The 22,823-nt window shown below is 34.2% G+C and overlaps 1 protein-coding gene across 1 annotated transcript in view; it reads left to right on the plus strand.

Annotated features, from left to right (window-relative positions):
* Positions 1-19,171, plus strand: part of LOC120425814 (nyctalopin-like) — a 296,281-nt gene extending 277,110 nt beyond the window's left edge. Inside the window, exons 5-8 of the mRNA XM_052707340.1 lie at positions 399-623; positions 892-1,703; positions 7,154-7,314; positions 16,232-19,171. Coding sequence (XP_052563300.1) covers positions 593-623; positions 892-1,703; positions 7,154-7,314; positions 16,232-17,273 — 2,046 coding nt within the window. The 5' untranslated portion in view covers positions 399-592 and the 3' untranslated portion in view covers positions 17,274-19,171. The remainder of the gene's footprint in view (positions 1-398; positions 624-891; positions 1,704-7,153; positions 7,315-16,231) is intronic.
* The last annotated feature ends 3,652 nt before the right edge of the window (positions 19,172-22,823 follow it).

Below are 22,823 nucleotides of genomic sequence, written 5' to 3' on the forward strand. Positions count from 1 at the left end.
CTTGATTAACGACCAGATTAATCCCCACTCCAACGATAACCTAATCCGGCGATGAAATGCCGCAGCAAGTTGGCGTGAACTTTTACAACTTTTGTCGATGACACGCACGACTCACGATAACGGCAACACAGCTGTGCGGCAAAAGCGAAACGATTCCAATTCCCAGCACTATCTCAAGCTGCCCAACAGGCACCTCCTCCCCCACACAAAACCCATCACAGAAGGTTCCTAATTGGCTGCGCCATAAACGTCGTGGGACCCCCTTTTATCATATCTCAGTAATCAACTGTCAAATAAAAATCAGCCCCAAAAAAGGGGGGCCGCAAGATACAATCTCATCTCTCCGGTGATCCTCATTCTCATGGTGATATTTTGCCCTTTCTCGGCTTTCGTTACAGATGAGAGACGCACAAGCCCGGATCGTCGCCGGGACAGCTTTTAATTGAATCCCACCAGTGGAGAGACGTCGACAGCCCAGACGACATCAGCCCGAGAGACCTTTCCACCTCCCCCGCACAAGATCGCTTGAGCGCACATCTTGAGAAACCATTTATCTCCGCGTCCACGCGACGAAAGAAAGTAAGAGGCAGCCATGACAGCCGCAGCGTCACCAGCGTTGACAGGTGAGAAATTCTTTTGGAAATGTATTTTTTTTACAACTCTAGTAGGCCAAGTTAGTTTATGTAACAAGTTGCAAAATGAAGATTTTTTTAGCACGACGAGCCCGGCTGGCCTCAGTCAACTATCTATTTATTTGTTATTAAAAACAAAATATCGATTAATAGTTGAACAAGAGAACAATTTTCAAATAAACATGTTGAGAAATTAATTTAGGTCTAAGTCTTATGAATAAAAACCTTACGAAAACCACTTTCCCTCAATTTTTCACAGAGACCTTCCCCGGTCGTCGCAGGACGCTCCCATCGGCAGTCCCCCAGGTAATCAGCATACCGCTGGTTCTGCTGCTGCTGCTCCAACTCCCCCACCCGATAATTGGATTCTGTCCGTCACTGTGTACCTGCGAGTCCAACCTGCGAACCTCCTGCATCAACGCGTCCCTCGAGGTTGTCCCCATTCAGCTGAACCCGGACGTACGACACATCAATCTCACCGCGAACGCCATCACGAACGTCCACTTTACGCTCGGGTTCTACTACCAGCTGGAGGTGCTGGACATTTCGCACAACCGACTCGACACGCTCGGGTCGAAGAACTTTGAGGCGCAGGAAAAGCTGCGCACGCTCAACCTCAGTGATAACGCGTTGACCAGCTTGTTGAAGGATAGCTTCAAGGGGCTGCGGAGGTTGGAGATCCTGCGACTGTCGGATAACCGGATCGAGAAGATCCATCCGACGGCGTTTCATGGGTTGGCCAACCTGCTGGATCTGGATCTAAGCAACAATGTGATCGTCAGTCTTGAAGAAGGGGTCTTCAAACCACTACAAACGTTGGAACGACTCTCCTTGGAGAACAATCAAATTCTGGAGATTCCATACGATGGAAATCTGCAGCATTTGAGATCGCTGAGGCATTTGGATCTGGCGGTGAATCTGATTGAGTTTATCGCCAACGATAGCTTCAACGGGTTGAGGGAGCTGCGGTCAATGCAGCTGGGAGGGAACGTGCTGACGGAGCTGGACCTGGGTGCGTTCAATGGGTTGAACGCGCTCAAGCATCTCAATATGGCTGATAATAATTTGACGGTGAGTTGAACTTTAAAGTGAAAACGTATTTTTAACATACAAAAGGTTTGGTGTAAAAATAAGGCTTGATATCACAACTTGCTATGACTTCTTTGTTTATTGAAATTTGCTTATTTTATTTATTTTTTTCATAAAATTCATTGATTTACTTGAGTTTTTTTTTTCACCATCTGTTTTAATAGATTTATAAACAAAAACATATTTTCAAAAATCAATCTTAAATTCAAAAAGAATAAAATGCATTTTCCAGCGATGAAAATCAATTTTAGTATACTTGAAACTGTTTTAAAACATTTAGAACTATGTGGAATTTCAATGTACAGTACCTCAAAAAGCAATATCCATCATATTTTCAACTATTTTGTATTTTTTTTTCTAAACAATAATTTAGATATATCCTAGTCTAACCCATTAAAAAAATATAGTAACAATGTAATTTTCTACCCTTTTCAATGATCGTGAAACTTTGCTCTTGAGCAATTTCAACTCAAATCAGGAATTTTTCTGGTACTTTTGTACCTCTCCGATTTCAATGAAACTTTGTAGATTTGTTATCCTAAGTCTACATAAGCCATATTTATGTATATGAAGCTAATTGCACTCAAGAATGACATTTGAGAAAGACGTAAGTCTTTTGAATATTTTTGTATTTCGTAATTTAAATATTAGACCGATTCTTAGCGAAGCTACACCAAAATGTCACAATTTTCAATTTTCAATGTGATTTTTTATATGAAAGATATCATTTTTTTATGATTTAATAATTTCAATGTGCTTTAAATCCGTTTTCTTACCTCAAAAGCCAAAAATATAGACCAAATATGGTCTGCAAGTCATTAAATGGGAGAGGAGTTTTTTCATAAATCTGCTCCTTTCGTTGTCCCGTCACGAAAAGAAATGGCTGGCAAAAACTCAAATTTCAACCAATTCTATCAGTTCAAGGAGCAAAAGATTCGTTTTTTCAATTTGTGATAATATATAGAAGAGCAAAAGTTTTTTTAAAAATTAAACTGGCAAAACTGCAGCGATTTTTGTAGCGTGCCTTTTTAAAGTTCAGTTTTACGATGTTGTCCCGTCACGCTACATTTTTATTTCAGAGAAAGCACAGTTACTATATGGTTCATTCTACATGATATTTCTTTGTAGGAAAAGAAATTATCTTTCCAAATATGTAATAACATTGGGGGGTTTCTTCTTTTATTTTGCCACTATAGCAAAAACACTGAAAAAAACTTGGGATTTTTTTGAAAAGGAGCCGAAGAATCGGTCATTACTGTATCTCGAGGCCGTTGCATCGTATCAAAAAGTAATCAAAGACAAACTTGTGGGAAATTGTGCAGGCTTTCTGAAAAAAATACACTGAATGAAAAATACAATACAAATATGAGATTATATGATTTTGAAGTTTAAAAGGTAAATTTTTAAGGTGGTGTCAAGATTTTTTCCGTTCAATTTTTTTAAGAAATAGCCTAAGATGTTTCAAAAAGACTCACAAAAAATTCAAGAGGTGCGTCTCTCCTAAAAAAGTTCATAAATAATTTACTGAAACTGTTTTTTTTAAAGTGGTTAATTAACTAAATTTTCAATGGTTTGATTTTAGGTAATTCTGAAAACAGCTTACTTTAAGCGGATTCAAAGCAGTCAATAATTATTGACCAATTCAATTATAACCAATTCAGTTACCTTTTCAAATTAATCTTTAAATCACTTCACTTCACATTTAAAAAACAGATTTTTGTGTTTTCTGAATGAGTAGTTCACAAGATCTTTGCAATTTTTTTTCACAATTATTTTAAATTTCAATTTTTTATTTGGATGAAACTTTGTCCATGCTTTCCCTAAGTAAAAAAAAGTAATTTTACATAATTAGTTTTTCCATACAATTTTGGCGGGCTGGTCATACAATTCTGTATCTTCAAAAGTGATTTTCTGAGCAATTTAGTGTCTTCGGCTAAGTTGTAGGCTATGTTCATTTTATTACAAATAGTTGAATTTCTAGAAAACGTATTTTTTTAATTTTCGATATTGTTTGATATATTTGAAGGTACTTAAAAAAACACAAATAATACTTTTGAGCTACAAGAAATCTGGTTTACAAGATATGCATTTTTGAAAAAGTTGTGTTAATTTTTTTAAGCAAATTTGAATTTAAAAAAAAACACTATTTTTAAGTTATGGCTACTTGTAAGAATACATTTTCGTTATTTTTTTGGATTTTATTGAGTTTAAACAAAAATGATTGAAATAAAATCAATTTTCACTCTGGAACTTAAAAAATTGGGCAATTAGTTCCTGAGATACAACCTCACAATGAATTTGATTTGATTAAAATGAATTTCTCTAAGTGACACCTAATTAGCCAGAAATTTAAACTACATATCTCGGAAACTATAGGTACGATTTTAAATGAAAAAAATAAACTATTGTAAATTTATCTGATTATTTCAATAAAAATATTTAGAAAAAATACAATTTGTTAAAAAATTAAATAAGGAAAATTACTTATATTAAGACCTTTTCAAAAGTTCAGGCTGATAAAACAATTATTATTTTCATTCAAAAGATCACATCTTGACTTTTTTTTGATAAGGTCCTATAAACAAATGTAAACATTGAGTGTATCCCGCTTACTCCGATGGACTTTGACATAAGGTGTGAAAGGGATCAATGTTTACATTTGTTTATAGGACCTTATCAAAAAAAAGTCAAGACATGATTTCACAAAAGTTTCACTGAAAATTGGAACAATGATTTAAGAGATATCGTCAGTTGAAAATTACAGGATAATTTAATGAGACTTGAAAAACTCATTTCCATCGATTCGAATTCTTTTCGAGGCTGTATCTCAGAAACGTATTGCCCGATTTTCAAAAAATATGTTTTTGGAGATGTGTGTTTTAAAATGAAAATAAAAATGAAAAGTAATTGAAAAAGACGTCCAAATTTTGTAAAAAAAAAATTATGTTGATAAATATGCTAACTTATAGTAGTTCTTTGCAATTTTTTTTCACAATTATTTTAAATTTAAATTTTTTATTTGGATGAAACTTTGTCCATGCTTTCCCTAAGTAAAAAAAAGTAATTTTACATAATTAGTTTTTCCATACAATTTTGGCGGGCTGGTCATACAATTCTGTATCTTCAAAAGTGATTTTCTGAGCAATTTAGTGTCTTCGGCTAAGTTGTAGGCTATGTTCATTTTATTACAAATAGTTGAATTTCTAGAAAACGTATTTTTTTAATTTTCGATATTGTTTGATATATTTGAAGGTACTTAAAAAAACACAAATAATACTTTTGAGCTACAAGAAATCTGGTTTACAAGATATGCATTTTTGAAAAAGTTGTGTTAATTTTTTTAAGCAAATTTGAATTTAAAAAAAAACACTATTTTTAAGTTATGGCTACTTGTAAGAATACATTTTCGTTATTTTTTTGGATTTTATTGAGTTTAGACAAAAATGATTGAAATAAAATCAATTTTCACTCTGGAACTTAAAAAATTGGGCAATTAGTTCCTGAGATACAACCTCACAATGAATTTGATTTGATTAAAATGAATTTCTCTAAGTGACACCTAATTAGCCAGAAATTTAAACTACATATCTCGGAAACTATAGGTACGATTTTAAATGAAAAAAATAAACTATTGTAAATTTATCTGATCATTTCAATAAAAATATTTAGAAAAAATACAATTTGTTAAAAAATTAAATAAGGAAAATTACTTATATTAAGACCTTTTCAAAAGTTCAGGCTGATAAAACAATTATTATTTTCATTCAAAAGATCACATCTTGACTTTTTTTTGATAAGGTCCTATAAACAAATGTAAACATTGAGTGTATCCCGCTTACTCCGATGGACTTTGACATAAGGTGTGAAAGGGATCAATGTTTACATTTGTTTATAGGACCTTATCAAAAAAAAGTCAAGACATGATTTCACAAAAGTTTCACTGAAAATTGGAACAATGATTTAAGAGATATCGTCAGTTGAAAATTACAGGATAATTTAATGAGACTTGAAAAACTCATTTCCATCGATTCGAATTCTTTTCGAGGCTGTATCTCAGAAACGTATTGCCCGATTTTCAAAAAATATGTTTTTGGAGATGTGTGTTTTAAAATGAAAATAAAAATGAAAAGTAATTGAAAAAGACGTCCAAATTTTGTAAAAAAAAAATTATGTTGATAAATATGCTAACTTATAGTAGTTCGCAGAAAGTGTACAAAACTGGAAAAATACTTTTATGTACTGCACTACGATAATATTGGTAGTAAGTTAGAATTAATTGAAATAAAAATCATACAGTCGTCTCTCCGTTTGTTGAACTTCTCGATATCAATAATGCTTCATTCGACAATAAAAAAAACATGTTTTGATATGAATTTCGTTCTTTAATAAGATACCTCTCGCTCTCGACAGTCCCTTCAATATCGACTCAGAGAGAGTCCACTTTAATTTCAAACAATACAAAAAATATTAATTGAAATTTGTTGTATTTCTTATTCGAGTATTTTGAATAGTAAAGAAGGTCAGCTTCAACATTTTTCTGACATGTCTTAAAATGTTGAAAGAAATCACTAAACAGAAAACTAAATGGGTAATTCTTCGCCAACTCACACAGCAGTTGCCTCGATCCCTTTTTGAAGCTTTGTCCTAAGGGCTAACTTTTGTCCCTGATTTCAAAACTTTTTTTTTCGTAAAATCACGATTGCTCGTGATGGTTACAAGCAAACCCCTTTTGTTTGTATATCAAAATTGTTTTTATTGTCTGTTCTACAACTTTGTAGAACATTGTCACACTCTTAAAAAATTACCCTGCAAGTTAGAAAAAACACAAAATTTTAAAATGAAATTTTTTGTTCTGAATGAAAAATGACCCTTCTGGGTTAATGTAGTTTTGAAAAGTATATTAAATTTCCCTTAAAATGTAACAGAAAATGGCAGAGGTTTTAAAACATGTTTAGTGTTTTTTTTTCTATCAAAAATACCTTTTTTGGAGTATTGAATGCGCCATCAAATCGGGCGTACAATTTTACATAAAAGTCCCTATGAAACCAAATCTCCATCTCATCACCATTTCAGACTGCAAATTATTGAAAACATGTCTTTTTTTGCATGTTCCAACATTAAAGGGATCGTACCGCCCCTCCGTCACGAGATATCAAAAAACGGACCTCGGATTCGTGATCAGGGACAAAAGTTACGTCTAAGGACAATGTTTCACGCAAATCGAAGTGGGGTCGGGGCAACTTTTCCCGATTTCGTTTGAGATTTGTAGAGAATTACCCGCATTATTAATTAGAAAAGCTAGCATTTTTAATAAAGTTTTTTTTTTTCTACAAACTAGCGTAAGAATTTAGTAAGTCCATCCACTGAAAGTTTCATTTTATGCTGATTTCATTCACAGTAGATAAATAACCTCTCATTATGTCCAATTCCAGATCATCCCCACGGTCCAGCTCTCCAAGCTGTACAACCTCACGACGCTGTCGCTCAGCGGCAACTCCTTCTTCCAGCTTCCGGCGGTGTCCTTCCTGAACCTGTTCCACCTGCGCGAGCTCCACCTCAACCGACTGGACCGACTCGAGCGGATCGACTCCAGGTTAGTTTCGATGAATTTAGTAAAATTTCAAGGAGGGAAATTTGTTTAAAAAAGTGCACTTTATTGTTGGTTTAACTTTGTCTTTTAAAAAAATTAAATTTCAGAACAGATTGTCTTACTTTGTGCAACATTATAATTTTGATTGGCAAATGTGCTATAAACTTGGCACATCTTAAAATTTGAGAGCTTTTGTACAAGCTGCTCTCCAGACTGTTCCGAGCGATTCACTTCAACTTTACCATTATCCCAAAACGAGCACAGGTCATAAACTTTGTAACTACAATTTAAGCTCTCCTTTTTTACCGTCAAGCATCATCGTCGTCGTCGTTTTGTGCTGCAACGCGCGCGTGATTGAGCACCAAACTGGCCCCGTTGGCGTTACTGTCATCAATTGAATGCTCTCTCTTGGCTGCTAAATCTGAAAAACGCCCTCTTTTGTTGAATTGCTTACCGTCCAGTGCATTTTAAATTGCATCGCATATCATGGCTGGCCAAACTGCCACAATGTAACCCGGGTGTTAATTTCAGCCAACAACGCTTGAAACCACCCACCGCAAGCCAGTTGAAATGGCTTTTTGGAGCCGAGCGTAACATTTCAAAAAGTTACAACTTTTCTATTTTTTCATTTTTTTTACTAAGGCTAGATTGAATTTTCTGGGGTTTGTTTTCAAGTTTTTGGAACAATTATTCAAAATTTCTCTCAAAATGCACTTTGTATCAATTTCACCCCCTTTCCCCCCTCAACAACGATTCAGTGAGCTTTCAGCTCTATGAGATCACTTGAAACCATCTATTTGGCCCCCACCCCCTCACAGCAGCAACAACAACGAAACTCACACCCACCATCACCTTTACGGTTAACAGGAACAAATTACTATCACGAGAGAGAGTCAAACTCTATGCATTTTTTATGTGCAATATGTGTAACAACATCATTTTCATGTGCTCCGTTAGAGCAAACGGAATGCAATCAATTCAATTTGTGTGCGTCAAAAGTGAGACACAAAAGTGAAATTTTGGCTTCATCGAGATCGTTGTGGTGGAAGAAATGTGTGCAACGTTTGAATGCAATTTGAATGGGTTAATTTCTAGGGGTTTTTAAGCAGTTGATGAGCTGGAATAATTTTCCGATTATTGAATGGTTGAGTGATTCATTGAAATCAGTTGATTCATCCTTGTCAACAAAGATGTAGTTTAAAAAATGTGGAAAACTCACTTGAAAACGGCCCATGATTAAATCTTTAGATTTATGTCAAATCATAATAGTGATTTCAAGTTTTAGAAGATTTATTGATGCATCTTAGAGAAAACATGTTGATTTAGCAAATGGGTTGATTTACAATTATGGGTAGTTAATTTAAACAGCATTTGAGTAATGCACTACGATTTCGCAAAAAAAAAATTATTTGGATGAAACTTTGACGTTACATTCGTTGTGTCAAAAAAGGAGTTTGACAACATTAGTATTCAAAAAAATCGAAAATTTTATTTTGAAAAAGGGTTTTCTGATCAAAGTCAAAATTATTTTCTGCAACTTTGACAAAGGCACGAATGTCAAAGTTAAAGAATATGATTTGAACTTTTCAGAAAAAAATAAATTCACGGAAAAATATTCCTGATTTTTTATTTCACTTTTCATCACTAACAAATTAAATGCAAAAACATATTTACAGATTTTTATTCCAGATGGTGCTGAATCTGGAGCCAAAGACATGCGTTTTTGGGGAATGTAGGATTTTTGAAAAAAAAAAAACTAAAATATTGATGATCAATATTTCCAAAAAAATTTTAAGTTGCAAAAAAAAATTGCAAACCCTGCAAAAATATTTTCGGAAAGCTGTGAAAATTTCCTACATGTTTACTTTTTTATCTTTGTTGGTCAAACTATTGGATGCTGAAATACAGCCTCTGTGAAAAATGAGTTTTTCTCAGTGTCATCTGATAAGTCCTCATTGTTCAATTCGCGTATCCCTAAAACTATTTGTTCAATTTTCAATGTTTAAAATAAAACTTATATTATATTGCTTGCTCTTTTCTAAGCAAATAATTTCGATACTATAAAATCAAGATTAACCTTTTGAAAAGGTGTAATGAATTTATTTTGGGTATTTTCAAAAGTTCGACTTGATTTTTAAGTTTGTAGAAATGCCACGATAACTTCAAATTGGCTCCCTTTTTAGAAAAATGCGTTCATTTTGAATAGCAAATTTAATTTTGCATCTGAAAATGATTTTTTGAAATTTTGTTTGACAATATTTCAAATATTTTCCAAAAATAATTTATTTTCGAATGAAATAATTTAATAATTTCAAAACACACGACTTTCGCAAAATAGAAGATTTTGTTATGTTTAAGCGTAACGACAACAATTATTTCCTTCCAAAATTCCCACATTTTGTCATGGGGACTATAATTCCAATCACCAAATTTCACGAAAATTTCATGAAACGTGAAAATTTTTAAAATCTAGAGTTTTTTAAAGCTCCTATAAGCTTTTGTCTTTCTTATTTATATAGGACCTTTTAAAAAAAACTCAAGATATTATTTCATGTTCAAATTTCCGAAATTACTTTTCATATTTTATGTTCTATTTTTCTTCTATCAACTGGACATTTTCTTCATTAAATTTCTTGAAAATTTTTGGGACATGAATAAATCTAATATTTTTTAGATCGAAACAAATTTAATTAAATCATTAATAAATCAAGTTTTAATCTTATGATTTGTTTCGTGATAATGCCTTTTAAATTTTTAAATGGCGTACCATAGTCAAATTGTTATTACAAGGATTTAACATCTGATTTAATATAGTTGGTTTAAAATACTATTTATTCCGATTCGACTGATTCTCGTATGGAATTTTCAGTCTCTTCTAATAGCTTACTTTAATAATTTAATTCTGTATCCTGATTGTTTCTTCCAATCACGGTCCTTGTAATTTTAACGTAGAGATGGTTCACTGTATTTACTGAATGTTTCAAGAATGTTTGCTAAAAATGATCGACTCATTGAAAATAAAATAATTCATTTGAAAAAAAAAATAGTACCGTCATCAGAGGTGACATTGGGTCTGGTGGGTGAGATTGGATCATACGAATCTCACTTTATAGATCCAATGTCACCCCTGATGACAGTAACTTTTTTTATTCATAACTTATTTTTATTAGGTCCTTTTAGATCAGTGTTTCTCAACCTTTTGCCATCCTTTCCCTTCTGGAATAATTTGCAAGAACATCATTCCCCCCCCCCCCCCTCCACCCTAATTTTTAATTTACTGGTATCAATGCACAATTATAATTATTATTTTTTAGGTATGCAAAAAGATTACAATTTTCATAACAAATTAAAGTGTAAAACATACGCAATAAAGTATAGTATGTATTTGAAAACGTTTTATATTTATTAAAAAAAAAAACTTACAGACAATTTGACAATTTCGCAGGTTTAAATTTAATTGATTGTTTGTTTTTATTCTAGGCTTCTTTTCGTTGAAATTACAATTTATAAATACAATTATAAAATATGTACAAATATAAAAAAAAATATCTGCGGCAGAAGACAAATTGCTTATTGCTTACAAAATATTTAAAAAATCGTTTTATTGTATCCAGAAATGTCAAAATTAAAAGAAAATGAAATTTTTATAATTATTTTTTTGGGAAAAAAACAAATGTTGTTATTACTAATCAAAGAAACTGAAAGTTACAAAGAATGTGTCAGATAATGATTTTAGACATTGAATTTCTACTGAACCCTCATTCCCCCCCCCCCCCCTAGAATGGCCAAATTCCCCTCACCGGTTGAGAAACACTATTTAAGATGACGGTAACTAATTACATTTAATCACAATGATCTCGCTTAGTTTACTTTAAAAGGTTTTGATTGAAAATCTATAAAATAATAAAATAAAAACATTGCAATCAAATTTGCATAAGACAAAACAAAAAAAGTCAAAATTCATAGAAATTATGATAACTTGATGATTCCAATGTAATTTATTTTATTTTTCACTTTTCTTTATGCTCATCATTGAGGTGTTCATGCCATTTGTTTCTTGATAAATGTGCTAACCATGACATGACATATTTTCTGCATTTGTATTATGTGTTCTTCTGCAGTTTCTTAAATCTGTGTTATTACGAGGCGCATATAAAAAATATTTTTAAATCAAAATAATATTGTTTAACAAGTACATATTTATAACTTAAAAGAACAAACGAAAATCAATAAACTGCTTACACATTTCATAAAAATGCCTCCATTTATGATGCTCTATGAATTCCACTCGAACACTGTATTGTTTACGACCTATATGTCCCTTAACAGTGCTAACGACATTTCCGTGGAAACGAGTTGTAAGTTGAGCACAAGCCTCCTCTCAATTCAGTGCCACCAGATCCAACACGCACGCAAATTCATAGAGTTATTGATATTAACATACTCTGGTGAGTGTCGAGCCTTTTTCCTTTGGGATGAGAATCGAATAAAAGAACAAAACTAGGCGAAACGCGACCCAAAGTTATGTTATCACCTCCTCCGACACCCTCCAGGAAGCTCCTCCTCCTGAAAGCTCCTTCTTTTATGTGTGAAAGCTCTCCACACTTGAATATTGAGTCGTGAAAGTTACACGACTTGGGCTTAACTTTAGTATTCGAAGAAGAAAAAATCGAATAAAATTTCTTCCCAGTAAAAAAGGCACACACATGCACTCGCGTGCCGTACACATTTTTTATGGCCACCACCAGGGAACATGTCTTCATTCAGCGGCGGCATCTTTTTGCATGTTTCTCCTCCCAGAGCAAAACGACTGGGGGTAGAAGGAGGCGCGAATATGAACATTTCAACTAAACTGGCGGCGGGAATACGACCATCGACAATGTCTTCGACGCGGTGGCTGCGAAGGCTTTTTTTCGGAATAAATTCCACACGTGCATCCCACTCACACATGCCTCGTTATTGTTATTTCATTGGGGACACGTGGGTGGCTGGTTGAGCGAGGAGAGAAAAGAGGACTTGTAACGATGTGCACGTTACATTGTTATGTGTTGAGGAAAAATGTCGTCAGGAATTCGGGCTTATTGAATGGCGGAAATTTTTTCCGCACTCTTTTGGGAGAAGTGTGTGTACGGGATGCATATTTTCTTGTTGTAATAACATATTTCACAGCTCCCTTGTGAATGTGTGTCAAAGGCATTGAAGAGAACTTGAAGGGAGTCATTTCATAGAGAAGCATAAAGATTAAAATAGTTTTGAATATACCTTTGATTTGTTTCATTTGCTTGCTTGCACAGACCTTTTTTTAAATTATGCACAGATCTACACAGATTCTTAATAAAACTGAGTCAAACATCGATTGGATTTGGTTTCATAGCATGAACCGAAACTTTAAAAAAAAATGCTTAATTATCTGAAGATATTTCAAATTATGTTTCTATAACTCTTATAACTTTTTGTTTAGAATGTTATCTTAATAGTTTAAGTTTAGACAAATATGTTTCAAAGAATCCTATAATGTATTCCGTTTACTGATTTGAACTTATTTTTATTGAGAAATGAATTACTTTTTCAGTTCAGTTCAGAAAAATTATTATAGCATCTCAACTTTACAAAATTTCCAAAATTGGTTTAACTACTTCTTAAGGTACTTTTAAATTTTCTCTACTAAGCTCAGCTTGGTTTCATTCCTTTCAGATTGTATTTATATTTGTTTTCGGTTTGCAAAAAAAACATTCATGCCATCTTGGTTTACGGAACTCCCAAAATATCGTCATTTTCTCTATAAAAATATGTTTCCCAATAAATGATTTTTTATGCTAATGCTGATGAATTTTGAGAAACTTTGAATTGTTTTATTCTCTTTTCAAATTTATCTGTATTTTACTAAAAGGTAACATCCTGAAAATATTTTTTGAAGTTTATGTCCCTCGACTCTCACCAAAGTTGAGGAGTGAGGGCAAACAAATAAAAAGTAAAATAAAATTACAGACCACGGATTCAACAATTAAAAAAAAAGTGTTTTGAAATGCATTATACCCCTGTCCAGTTGTTTTGCAATCATGATTTTCCAAAATGTCTAAGTATTGACGAAAATTTTATTTTTGTGTGATAAAATTTAGTTTTGCGGTGCTGAACATTGTAGTTTTATAAAAGTTCAAAACAATTTTAAACGAGTACAAACAAGCTAAATATGATAATCAATGCAGAAAAAAAGGCATTTTAGATTGTTTTGAGTTGATAAGACGTCTATACAAAATTCCTATTTTCTAGGAATTTCTGGTGCCTTTGGTATGCCCAAAGAAGCCAATTGCATCATTAGTTTGTCCGTATAATTTTTCATAAAAATTTGGCAGCTGTCCATGCAAAAATGGAGAAACCGGGACCGACGTTTTACTTCACCATCCGATAGAAGCTCAGTGGATAAGGCGGGAATCGAACCCGCGTCTCATAGCATCATCGGGATCGGCAGCCGAAGCCGCTACCCCTGCGCCACGAGACCCACCTTCTCCTGTCTCGTCAGAGGCGCTGGAGCAGAAATCCCACGTTAGAGGAAGGCCATGCCCCGGGGGGCGTAGTGCCAATAGTTTCGTTTCGTTTTTTTCCATGCAAAAATGATTTATGAAAATTCGAAAATCTGTATCTTTGGAAGGAATTTTTTGATCGATTTGGTGTCTTCGGTAAAGTTGTAGGTATGGATAAGGACTACACTGAAAAAATATGATACACGGTTAATTTTTTTTGGTGATTTCTAATTTAACTTTTTGTCACTGAAACTTGATTTGCAAAAAAAAAAACTATTTTTATTTTTTTTACTTTTTTGATATGTTTTAGGGGACATCAAATGCCAACTTTTCAGGAATATCAGTCTGGCCAAAAAAATCTTTGACCGATTCATAAATTTTTAAAACAATACTGATTTAAAAAAAAATATTGGTCGCAAAAATTTTTGAACTTCATATTTCGAGGAGAAATTTAATTTGCACTCAAAAAGTACCATCGTGAAATTTTGATAAAGTGCACCGTTTTTATGTTATAGCTATTTATTTGGAGGTAAATTTTTTTTCAAGAGTGGGCAATCATGGGCACTAATTTCAACAAAATGAATAACTGCAACTATCAAAATAACGTTACTTAAACCACCTTAAGGTGGTTGGTGCCTTCCTCACACTCATGTTGTATTTTAATTTGTATTTACAAATTAATTTAAGAGTATTTATTTAATTTTTTTTAATTTTTTTTTTTCATTTGATTTTTAGAGCTATTGTTTTTACCATAACAGCAATTTTCTATTCTTTTTTTACCAACTCTCCAAAATAAAGGAGAAAAGAGGGGGCTGTAATTGAATTTGAAAATGCTGATATGCCAACATTAGGTGCATGATGGAATTGCATGCTGTCCCCCTAATCTTAGTAAACAATGTCTTATGAGTTGTTTATTTCAGTAAAAAAATCGTGTAAATCTTTGTCATTTAATGATATATTCAGCAACATAATTTATACAGACTTTTTCCAGAAGAGACGCAGTCACTGCATAAGCGCATGCTGCGCGACTCTCGCGCGTAAGCAAAAAGACCCGGCCTTTGAGGTTATGCCAAAATCACACTCTTTTGTAGCTACAAAAAAACGTTTTCATGGCATAACTTGAAAAGTACTTCACTAAACAGAATAAAATTTAATAGGGTCTTAGGGGACCCCAAAACGAACAGAATAAGGCGGATCCGGCCAAAATCGGTTCAGCCAGTTCTGAGATAATCGTGTTGAAAAAAAATCATGTCTACACATCCCCACAGACATTTGTTCAGAATTTTATCGATTTTATCGAGTCGATAGGTATACGTGAAGGTATATCTAGCTAGGAGGTGTATTTAAGAAAATCATTTTTCGAGTGATTTTATAGCCTTGCCTCAGTGAGGTGAGGAAGGCAAAAACTTACCTGAAAATGGCTATAACTTGAAAATGGTGCACTTTATCAAAATTTCACTAAAGTACTTTTTGATTGCAAATTTGATTTTTCATCGAAAAATGAAGTTCAAACATTTTAGCGACAAACATTTTTTTTTTTGAAAAATTCAGTATTGATTCAAAAATTCACAACTCAGTCAAAGATTTTTTGGACATTCCGAAAATTTCTGAAAAGTTAGCATTTGAAATCCCCTAAAACAGAAAAAAATAAAAAATAGTTTCAAAGACAAAAAGTGAAATTATAATCACAAAAAAATTACCGTGTATCATATTTTTTCAGTGTAGTCCTTATCCATACCTACAACTTTGTCGAAGACACCAAATCGATCAAAAAATTCCTTCCAAAGATACAGATTTTCGAATTTTCATAAATCATTTTTGTATTGAAAGCTGCCAAATTTTTATGGAAAATTATATGGACAAAATAATGATGCAAAATGGCTTCTTTGGGCATACCAAAGGCACCAAAAAAGTTTCAGACGGATAAAAAAATACAAAAATTGTAATTATAGAAAAAATACACCAATTTCGTAGATAACTGCTCAGTTCTTAAAAATACTAGTTTTTGAAATCATTGCTCAACAATTTAAAACCAGCGAAACAATTCAACTACCACATCGCCCCAAAGCCATAATTTAAATTCCACCAAATGCTGCAAATGGCAAAAAGTAATTCCCCACTCTCTAGCCCTTTGACTCGCCAAATTTCCAGCAAAAGGGCACGTTCCGGCCACATTCCTGCCTCCTTTCTGTACCATACTCCTACAATATGTTGCTGCAGTTTGAAAGAATTCAAAATTGCTCTTCCATTGGCAAAAATATTACCCCTCCAGCCCGAAACCCAGCCAGACGGAACAAATCCGGCACAATAAAATGCACTGCTTTATTTCCGCTTCCTCGTGAGGTTAGAAATCATATTCATACCCGCTCTAAAATGCGCAATTTTATTTCTACTTTCAGAGCCTTCGTCGACAACACGTACCTGCAGATCCTGACGCTGGACGACAACCCTGCCTTTTCGGAACTCCCAACGCGCCTCTTCCACGGTAATCCGAACCTGATCGACGTGTCGATGAGGAGGAATGCCTTGGTAACGGTGGACGCCGTCCAGTTTCCGCTGGACCGACTCCAGCGACTCAAGTTGGCGGGGAATCCGCTGGTTTGTAATTGTTCTATTCGGTGGCTTTGGAGGTTGGTCACGGGGACGGTGGACGAGGATGACAGTGATGGGGTGGGGCACGTTGGTGGGGACAGTTTGGCGAACATTACGACGGTGCTGGTGATCGACAAGGACGAGATTGGGTGCGATTTGAACGAGGACGGATTGGTTACGAGGAGGACGTTGCGGAATATGAGTGAGGGCGAGATGAACTGCCCGGCGCACTTGGTGACTATGCTGGGGGTGTTTGGGTGTGGCGTCGTTCTCGCGTTGATCACGGTTGCGTTCGTCTTCTACCGTCGGAGACTCCGCGCCAAGAAGAAGATTCTGCAGGAGCGCAAGAACGTCCACGAGCGGATCGTGCCGCAAAAGGTCGACAAGCTGGAGCTCGAGCGCTACCTCGCTCAGCAAGTCCTGGCCAACGACTACCGCGAGCTTAGACCGGCGGACGCCCCCATCCGGTACGACTCCAAGTGCTCGACGCAACCCCTGCACACCCCAGATCCGGAAGAGTCCGACCATTACGAAAACATCGACTACCTGCAGCACCAGCGAGCCCTCAGCCATCACTACAACCATCCGTACCACCAGAACCAGCACCCGCACCCGTACCACCAGCAACTTCACGGGCCAACGGCCCCGGCCATGACCCTCCAACACCCTGGACCGGGAGGATACCCGCAGAAGTACGGTCCGGGCCCAGGAGCCAACGCAACCCTTCCAGTGCCTCAGCATCAACAGCAGAGTCCAAATCAGCCAAGAAGCGGTCAGAAGGCGTACTCGCCCAACTTCTTCATCTACGTGGTGTATTCGCACTTTGTGCTGCTGCTGCTGATATTATGATGAGCTAATCGGAAACAGGGTGGTGAAGGTGGGGAGAGAAAGTCGTGCTGTGCTGTAAAAACTGTTGTAGGAGGATGTTTTGTTTGTTAGGTGAAGAAATTGATAAGAAAAAATGTTCGTTTTTTTCATGCTCCGTAAAAAATCACAACTGAATCAAACGCTCTTTAAAGCCATTTGCTACGAAAATTATAGTTGTAAGAAGACGGTTTCCAGGCTACATTACAAGAATTATACCTTTGAAATCTGGTTTTGGGTTCCAATTGAATTGCGACAGTTTAAACAAACGACTTTTCCTAAAGGCTGGAGAAATATGGTCAAAAATTCTGCCGCCGAGTTATACATTTTTTGAAAAATAGTGATTTTAGAAAGAAAAAAAAACGATATTTCATACATAACATTTTTTTAACTTATTTTTTATGTAAAATTTAATTTACAATTTAAAAGTACTTAACCGTTTTTTTTTTTTTTGTAATGGGCCCGATTTCAAGATATAACTACCGAAAGTAAGATTCCAGCAAATTATTATTGGCAGTTTCCCGAGCAGACGGAAATAACTTGGGAATAACATTTTTTGATATTGGAAAATACTAGGCCAATAACATTTTATGTTATTTATAACAGGATTTGTTATTCTACGGAATGAATTTTTTATTATTGGATTGTTATTGGAATAACAGACTAATAAAATTTTTGGTTATTCTTCGAACAAATCTTTGTTATTATTTTTTGTTATTTTAACAACTAATCCAAATCAAAAAATCAAATTATTCGCTCTACAGCATTGCCTTGGCGTTCACGATTGCGAGTCCTACCCTAAACTAGGTGTCCGGAAGCTTGATTGTTGAGGCAATTGCAAACCTCTTTTTACACCTAAAGCTTCCATCCACCCCGGGATTCGAACTGACGACCTTTGGATTGTGAGTCCAACTGCCTACCAGCGATTCCACCGAGGCAGGACCCAGAGAGACGACTCCTACACCTGGACTGAGCTAACGACCTAACCTCTAGGTTAGACCGGGGCCAACATTTACTTCCCTGTCCGACGGAAGGCGTGATCAGACAAATCTCGTCTCAAAATTTGCCACCGGGACCTTCTGGGATCAAACCCAGGCCGACTGGGTGAGAGGCAACCACGCTTACCCCTACACCACGGTCCCGTCAACTAATCCGATCATCCCAATAACAGTTAGAGGTATTCTTCCATAACAAAAAATGTTATTCCAAAGTTGTTTTGGCTTTCAACCAATATCAGACCAATAACAAATTTTGTTATGATAACTGTTATTTAACTCTTATGCAAAAATCGATTTTGCAGGAATATTCCATAACACTTTCTGTTATTTTAACAAAAATTGTTATTGAAATGGCATGAATTTTGTTATTACCGTATGCCCGGGTTTAAGATTTTATTAAATAGTGAAAGGGCCGAACATTCAATATTACGTCCTTTTAAAATGTTAATCTGGACGAAAAAAATGAAAATATTATTTTTGAAAAGATAAGAAAATTTCACAAATATTAGATACCCATATTTAAGTTGCAATATGGGTATCTAACGAAGCAAAATTTTGTTTGATATTTCACATTAATGGATTTTTTTTGTAAAACACGAAAATTTTCACAAAATACCGTATTTTTTCGAAAATATTCAAATTTTCATAATTTGCAATATGGGTATCAGACGAAGCGAAATTTTGCATGTTTTTTCACTTTATTGAAGTATTTTTGTAAAATATAAAATTTGTCACAAAATACCGTACATTTTAAAAATACTAAAATTTTCAAATTAACAATATTGGTAGCAAACGAAGCATTTCCTTCGCTTTTTTACTTTTTAGAGTTTTTGTTTTTGTAAAATGCTATTTTATTACAAAATTCCGTATTTTTCGAATTTTTTTTTTATTTGCAATATGGGTGTCAAACGATGCAAAATTGAGTATGTAACATACACAATTTAAATGTTTTCATGAAGCATACAAAATTTCGCTACGTTTGATACCCATATTGCAAATTTGTAAAATTTTAGTGATTTCGAAAAGATACGGTAGACATTTTCATATATAGCGCGCCCCCCCCGCCCACAGCAGCGAATCTCCCCAGGCCACCCGTCGATGGTGAGTTGGTCAGACCGCTAGCGAGACCCCGCCGCCCAATCCACCTAGCAAAATTACCCCAATTTGAGTCTTTTCGACAACTATACGCCCCCACCACCCGTATTTTTGACAAATTTAAATGTTAAGTTTTGTTCTCTCCAACAGATTTACTTCGAGATTAGATTAACCCCGCGACCACCAGACCCGATCTCCACATCTCTCTCACGCATCTCTTGCCCCATATATGCGCATATCTAGAGATGTTTATTGCCCACTAATCCCAAAAAACCCGCATATACTCGTGACAATCGTCCCCCCCCCACCGACTAAATGTGCCCGAAAAATCAGGACCACAAACATTTTACCCAATCCACACTAACACCATGAACCAAAATCATGGCATAAAATTCGGTGTAATCGCTTCGTTTCGGATATTGCCGCTCCATCGCCCATATTGATGTAACTACAAAAACGGTACTATTGAGTTAGCGCCATTACGTGCGTGTGTGTACACGAAAGTATAGTTAGCATCGCGCACTAACCTAGATCGATACAGAGTATGCTATCGTTTACCCCCATCCTCCATAAATTAAGCAACGTTGTAGATATTGCAAATTGCAAATTATGAAAATTTGAGTATTTTCGAATAAAATGCGGTATTTTGTGAACAACTTTGAGTACATATTTATACTTCCAAGCAAAATCAAAAATATAGTTTTAAAGAAAGCATTGAAAATTTAACTGGATATGTTGAATTAAGTCGATTTTAGAAAGATTTTAAAAACGAGTTATCGTCCATTATCTGCGATAATTCTTTTTTAAATAAACTTAAACGGCCATAATCACCAGAGCTGCATCGGATTTTTATCGCTGTTAATAACACAGATGAAAAGAATATTTGATAAATTAAGAACAGAAAATTTCATTTCAAATATCAAATTAAAAAAAAATAAAATTTTTAGGAAAGGCATTTGAAAAGAGCATATTTGAAAGGAAAGCAAAACTAGGCAAAATATTAAATCTATTGCTTAAAATTTGGATAATGCCAATATAAATCTGAGTAGATATGTTCGTCTCTTTCCTTTAATTTTTTTTCAAAAAAATTCAGGGGGGGGGAGAAATCATAACATTTTTCATAAATACTAAAATTTTCATTCAATTTCTTTGTAGAAACCATCTTTCAAAAAAATTTAGAAACTTTATTAAACGTTAAATACAGATTTTTTTTTAGACTTGAACCCTTAAAAAGTTCAAGAATTCATTTCCAAATTGTAAGCTAGTTAAGCTAGCTCAAAACATTTAACAGATAAATGACATTTTTATATCAATCAATATTTGACTTTTTTTTGAAAATCAGCGCAAAATGCATTTTTATTAATATTGAATTGGGGTAAAATATTATAAAAATAGCTCTTATTTTGATGACTGTGTAACTTGAAAAATACACATTAGGGTGAAAAGAAAAACTGAAAACTTTGTAAAATCGATTATTTAGGTAAAAATTAATAGCTGTGTCAAATCGGTCAGGGTTAAGGGTCGCTATTTATCGTTGAAGTTTGTATGGGACAATTTGAAAAAAAAATATGGGAAAAGCAAAAAAGTCAGAATTCCGCCAAAAGGTGCCGTTAAATGTGTCGGATCATTGTCAAGTGTGGGATTCTTACAATTTAACACCTAAACTCCCAAGCTCGAGAAAAAGGGGGAATTTGTATGGAAATTCCCCTTTTTCACGAGCTTGGGAGTTTAGGTTTTAATGACAAACAACTTTGTCGAAGACCGCAAAACGATCCGAGTTAACGCTGACGAGTTATTAACGATTTAAAGAAGACAACCCTTAACTGACTTCACTCAAAATTTTCACAGTTAATTATTTATGCCTAAGCCTAAGGAATCGAATCAAGGGATATTTCTGAGGTCATTTTTTTATTGCCACCCTAATACACATTCATTTTTATCGGTCATGGAATTTTCGTTGATCGTTGATATATTAACTTTTTCCTGAACCATTTTTAGTGCTATAACAACTAGATTTTTTTTCTCGATCCTATGATTTTTAATAATGAAAACCATGGCTTTAAACTTCGACTATGTTCGACTTACACAGAAAACAATAAGCTGAAATTTTATAACAAGAAGACAAGAAGGTTAATGTGTTTACCTGAACAGTCTAAAATTGCAAGAGAAAATCAAAGATCAAACAAATGTTTTCATTATTTACTAGACTTTGAAATTCTTGACTTTAAATTTCTAAAGATATTCCTTTTAATTATGTGCGAAGGGATTTAGGAGGAATCCCAAGATTTTCTAGATTGAAAGTAAGCTTTTGCTAATCGAAATCTAAAAAAAAATTGTTTAATCTTTTTCTCAGTTTAAGGTCCTCAAAAACTTTGATTTGGGATGGAAACCGTCTTCACTGTACCATAACAAAAAAAAAAGTTTATTCGTAACTCATTCACACGACACCAACGCTACATACAATCATCTTAAAACGGTAACATTAAACAACAAACAAACAAATAACAAAACAAAAGTTCATATATTCATCGCTAGCAGAAACAACAAAAAAGACACTTTACTCGTAAATGAAGATCACAAAATGTATAACATAACAAAAGAGAAACAGAAAACAGCAAACCCATAGTTGATAGATGCAAAACATGCAAAACTTAGCAAACAGAATGAAAGAATGAAAAAAACACAAGAAAAGGGATATATATTTAATCTATTTTGTACAGCCATTTTCATATATTTGTAAGTCGAAAATTTCAATCAAATTGTACATTCAGATGCAATAATATTAAAAATTAAAACTAAAAAGCATGCTAGAAAATAAGCTTTCATCTTTGTTGAAAACAATTACACAAAACAGAAAAAAACAAACTTTTGTGCGCACTTCCTTCCTTTGTTACCCGGCTATTTGTTTCTAGCTAAAACTTTGTTCTATAACGTTTTAATTTGCCATACTAGCGAATAAGTTGAAGGTGCTGAAACGCTCACACTTTTAAGGGTTAGGTTTACTTTGTTGGTTCGTTACTCCGTACTTATACACAAACTGAACAAAAAAAAAGGCAAAACTTTTCTAAACTGAGGACATATTTCGTAAGAGCAGAATGCATAATGTAAAATTAACACGCGAGAAAAAGACAACCCGAGCAGAAATAGGTAAGGAAATCATAGTTAAACATACCGTTAAATGGAAAACAAAACAACCGATTTCACTCATTAACAGTACTTTATGCTTAGTTTTTGTTTAAATGTTTACTTTTTGATATAATGAAATGAAAAACAACTAACTAAACAGGTTACGATATATTTATTAAATAATGAAATCCTTTAACAAAACATGATTGGATAACGCGGATAGAACGAAAAGGAAGAAGAAAAATCTCACTCACTCTGTTCAAACATAAGTTGTTATAAGACTGAATACTATTGCGCAAAATAAAGGATGAAAATT

The sequence above is a fragment of the Culex pipiens genome, chromosome 2 (assembly GCF_016801865.2).
Source record: "Culex pipiens pallens isolate TS chromosome 2, TS_CPP_V2, whole genome shotgun sequence".
Lineage (NCBI taxonomy): Eukaryota > Metazoa > Arthropoda > Insecta > Diptera > Culicidae > Culex > Culex pipiens.